Source organism: Limulus polyphemus, unplaced genomic scaffold, assembly GCF_000517525.1.
Source record: "Limulus polyphemus unplaced genomic scaffold, Limulus_polyphemus-2.1.2 Scaffold6580, whole genome shotgun sequence".
Classification (NCBI taxonomy): domain Eukaryota; kingdom Metazoa; phylum Arthropoda; class Merostomata; order Xiphosura; family Limulidae; genus Limulus; species Limulus polyphemus.
In genome coordinates, this window is record NW_013672190.1 from 36,896 (window position 1) to 42,159 (window position 5,264).

The following is a 5,264-nucleotide window of genomic DNA, read 5'->3' on the forward strand; positions in this document are numbered from 1 at the left end:
TTTTATTTTCAAGAAAAAGTATAATTATTCTTCTGACAAAATTGGGCTGGGTGTGGCCCAGTGGTTAGCTTGACCAGATAGTGAATCCGATAATTCATGGTTTCCGACCCATGAATAAGAAATAAGAAAAAAACAATCCTACACGACAAGGTAACTTAAGCATCTATTTTTTCCAGTGGTTTCCAAATTGTGGGGTAGCAAGAAGACGATTACAATTACACCTACTTTTGTTCGAGATTCAAAGGCATTGAAAATCGGCCTGTGAATGTATTGATTGCTACGTTGTTTTGGGTTCTGTGTGTGACCGGGTTAATTTTTATGACTCAAAATGGGGTCACAGAGGGAAAAAGGTTTGGGAATCGTTGCTTTATGTGCAGCTTTTTTTAAAAAAACAAAATAAGTTAGAACAACTGTAAATGCTTCGAGACAGTATACTTTGAGAATGAAAACTCTGAAAATTATGTTTGAACGTTTTTAATCTATTTTATTAACTTCGGTCAAAGCAACGCAGTCGGAGTACTAAGATTAAATATATCAAATTGTTATCGTTTTTGTAATAAAGTTTACGTAAATGAAACCCAAAGATATAAAAATGCATTAACTCTACTTCATTTACTTCTGGTGAAATATATATATATATATGTATTTCACTATATATTTGTTTGTTTCAGAACATTCGTGCAAACCTACACAAAAGGCTATCTGCTTATAGATGTCCCTAATTTTAAATATACTTGATGAGTGTGTTTTCATATAGCAAAGTCACATCGAGAAACGAACCCCTGAGTTTTAGCGTTGTAAATCCGAAGACTTACCTCTGTCCCACCGGAACTACTAAATGGAAGGCAGCTAGTCAACAGCACCTACTGTCAAATCTAGGGGGGTCCTCTTGTCTGATCGAATAGATTTCATTGAGATAATTAGTTATCTTTGGCATAGCTAGGTCAGATGTAATGGAATAAAAAGAAGAGCATTTTCTATCTAGGATTTAAAATATGTTATTTTGACCACTGGGCAAAGATCAAGACCAGAAATATAATGGAGCTGTTTCATGGAGTGTAAACATTTTTATTAATATATTTCCATGTCTTTTGTATTGTACAAATTAATAAAATTAACCACGTGGATTTGTCATGATTTTTGTTTGCCTTACCCGATCTAAAACTTTTACTTGCAATCGATGGGACAAGTGAAGAAAACCTATTTTTCCCAAGCTTACTGAACTTACAAGTATAAAGTAACACCATAAGAGCGTATGTATGTTTTAGCACAAAGCTTCAGAATGTGCTATCTGCGCGCTTCCACCGCTGAGAATCGAACCTCGGATCTTAGCGTTGTAAGTTCATAAAATTTCCGCTGACTCACCGGGGGATACCTAGTCAGGAAGAATACTGCTTCTTTTATTTAAACAAAATTTTACACATATATCTTTTATCTTTAAGTACTATATCAAAATTATGTAAACAACACTAACTTTAGAAACCTTAAGAGTAAAATGTATACCAAGTTTTGAAGTCTTGTATATTTTGTAGATGAGTAATCACTTTTTTTAAAGCTAGGGTAATCCACCCTTACAATTCCTATTATCTTTTACAGTATTTATATTTAATTTGCGATTCTGGTAATAGATGTTAAGAGGTTTTTGTTTGTTTATTACTGAGTACAAAGCTACACAATGAGATATCTGTGATCTGCTCAACGTGGGTATCGACACCCGATTTTCAGTATTATATGCCCTTAGAGTTATCGTTGAGTCATCGAGGGGCTGTTAACAGGTGATATATGTACTACAAAATTTGCTTTGACTTGAAAAGTTTTTTGTTGTGTTTTGTGCAAAGCTATACAAAGTTTGTTTGTTGGATTTGGGGCAAAGCTATACAAGGCTTGTTTATTTTAACACAAAGCCACATTGGGGTATCTGCTGTATCCGCCATGGGGAATCAAACTCCGGATTTTAGCGTTATAGCTATACAAAAGGGCTATCTGAAATAGCCGTCCCTAATCTTTAACTGATAGACTAGAGGGAAGGCAGCTAGTTAACAGCGCCCATTGGCAGATCATGGGCTACTTTTGTTTGACTGTCACACTTGTAGGACACCCATGGCTCCAAAATTTGGAACACGCTTTTGCGGCAATGGGTCGGAAACCATGAATTATCGGATTCACTATCTGGTCAAGCTAACCACTGGGCCACACCCAGCCCAATTTTGTCATAAGAATAATTATACTTTTTCTTGAAAATAAAAAAAAATATGGTGCTCAGAAGTTAAACTGTTAAATGAAATGACGAAATGTAAATTTACATTAATTATCAAAAACATTCACCTCGTTATTATTCACAAATAAATTTAGATTTGAATTATTTTTGAACTGTCGGTTTAACGAAAACATATATCCATCTAAGAATCAAAAAGCCTTAAATGATGAGCTACATAACTGAATGGTTCAAGTTCTACCAACCTCTTTTTCAAACTGAACTGCTTGTTCAACCTCTCTTGGATATCCATCCACTAAAAAGCCTTTCGAACTCTTTAGATGGCGCTGTATGGCTTCTTTCAGTAGTTGTAATACTTCATCCTGGGTATATACATAAAACAAATCTAGCAATGCAGTGGTAAATAGGTCAACTAAATTATAAACGTAGCATGACAAACATGAATCGACCACGAGTAAATATCACTGGTAGTGTTACTAGAGAGAGAAAAAAAAAAAGATCAATTTACTTTCGTTTTATTGAAAGTTTCTTCCGCATTTTCCAGTAAAACATTTCCAATCAATTTCTTGATGTTTATCCCTAATTCTTTTACAGAAAATTCTCAAAATAAATATTAACGGTAAATATAAAATACATATTTTTCTAATTATCATTCTTCAAAACATAAGAAACAACAACAAGTCTTTCATGAAAGAGGCTAAGGAACTGCTCGCAAACTGCAAAATCATCCTGTACAGGCGTGTGTGTGAGGCTAATTAACTTACACAAATTGTAACGTTAGCTAAAGCTGTATATGACAGTTCGATTTCTTACGTGTTCCAGTCTGGTGGCAATCTTCTATATTATAATTGAATAATCTTACTTAAAACATAATACATTCAAAAAAGTCGTCTTTTAAAGAAATTTTACACATTAATATTATGTTTTCTGAAATTATTAATAACTCCCATAAAAATAACTTTAAAAACTACCGATACTTTGATCAAATAGTACCTGAAGAGTATTATAAATACAAGTTTTCAGCCTGTAAAGTAAATATTCACTGACCTATTTGACATTCATATGATTTTATTTAATGTTCCCCTATGGTACGGGGCCGCTACATGTTTTCCATCCCTTTAGTTAGAAAGTAAAATGTTTAAAATCAGCAAGCCAAACCTATGGGGCATAAATCTACCAAAAGGAGTTGTTTGACAGTCGGTGAGACGATGTGCACTTGTGCAAGACACTGATGATCAGCGGGGCACACAGAAGCTTATCCGAAAAAGGGAGGTGCCCAGTCCTGATAAGTCAGATACAAGGTGTTGTTGGTAAATAAGAGCCGCCGGAATAAGTCACCTTACAAAGTGATGAGATGGTATGATCTTACTGAACTCTAGTATGACCAGGTAGGAAGCGCAGACCCTCTTCAAGAAGAGAGGAGACTGGTCACGAATTCACGAGATGAAGGTGTATGGTTATTGGTTGGTGAAATCCATCAATGAGTTCTGGCCAATAAGTAGATCAGTGGACCAGACAAAAACCTCTCGAAGAAAAGAGTTACCAACTGCTCCACAAGCAAGAGGGAAAGAACCCCTGGTGGATAAAGTGTACATACGTGATCTGCAATACTGTCAGGTGACACAGCAAGTGCTTCCTCCCTGTAAGTGGGAAGGGTGAAGTCAGAAAGAAGAGGCAAGCTACAAATGCAATTAATAGTCATAGGTTGAGCAGGGCCCTAATGAACTCAAAACTCTGGGGTCCTAGTTGCTCCTAGACCACATAGTTTTGATGGAATCCCTTTTATTGTCAGCAATATCTGTAAGAAACCATGGGAAAACATGTGAAAGATCTGTGCCAAGACCACGTCCCATATGGTTGACACTACGCAGATCTTCCCTATAATATTCAAGGGAGGAATGAAGTAAGATCTGGATCATTTCCTTTGCAGGTTCTGGCAATTCGATACCTGTTACTTTGTCTGGATTGTCCAGCATCTATCTACTGGAAGAGCAGTTGGACAGTGGAGACTTAGTCGTGGCGCTGATATTCACCAATGGTCTAACCTGGTGGAAAATTGAGCCATCCTCCAAGCTGAACTTAAGGCTCATAGATGAGGTCACACAAAGAATTTAGATGTCCTTGCAATGGCAGCTGTGTAAAGAAGACACCCTTGGTGATAAATTCATTGAGAGACATCCAAATGAAGCAATGAGGCATCGCTTGGGTGTGTAAAACATCTGCAACTTAATGAAAGTAGTGTCAGGAGCAATAAGGTTCGAGGTGATTACTTCAGACAAAATATTGATGGAAATGAGGAACCCGACGGCAGCAGTTTTCATGGCTCTTCCAAGTATGAGTCATCCAATCCAAAGTTGTGTCCCTCATAGACCTGAAACTCTGCAAAAAAATGGAGACAATGAGCACTACAAGGTACTGCAACACAAACTGGCTGCTATCTAGCCACTGGGCAGGGCTATCTAGACCCACCTGTGACGTTTGCACACCACAACAGGGACAGCCAGTGCCTCTTCCTGATTATTACTTCAAGTGTGGGGACCCAATCATTTACTACAGTTGTAGGCTGCAGAAACACATTTGTACAATGTGCACATATCTTGTCTGGCAGCAAGATATAAAGATACCTCTGTCAAGACTGACTGTATGTGAAGTGCAGGAGGGCTGGAAGTGAGAAACTAATAGAGTTCGAGTCAGGCCTGGCCACTGACACAGGAGTGCATAAAAGTATATTTGTGTCAAAGAATGTGGTGGTCATCCCAGCTCTGTCTAGGCTGAGCAGTGTTTGGTGTGTGCCTGCATGTATGCACAGTAAGGTAATGGAGTTCCTGGTGGACAAAGGAAATTCAAGAACCCTGGTGGCTTATTATCTAAGCATTTGAACTATAAAAGGCGTCCATTGAATGCACATAATCTCTAGCCCGTCCTTAAATCTTGAAAAACATCAAACATATGTAAACTTAAGTTTAGTTGTAAATAAGTTCTAATTCTTCAACCATTTTTTAAATAGTACTCAAATATATATATATATATATACACACTCTGAATATAT

General features: G+C 37.0%; 1 protein-coding gene across 1 annotated transcript in view; it reads right to left on the reverse strand.

The window, feature by feature from the left end:
* Positions 1–5,264, reverse strand: part of LOC106473870 (adenylate kinase isoenzyme 1-like) — a 15,916-nt gene that overhangs the window by 8,281 nt on the left and 2,371 nt on the right. Inside the window, exon 3 of the mRNA XM_013934556.2 lies at positions 2,461–2,577. Coding sequence (XP_013790010.2) covers positions 2,461–2,577 — 117 coding nt within the window. The remainder of the gene's footprint in view (positions 1–2,460; positions 2,578–5,264) is intronic.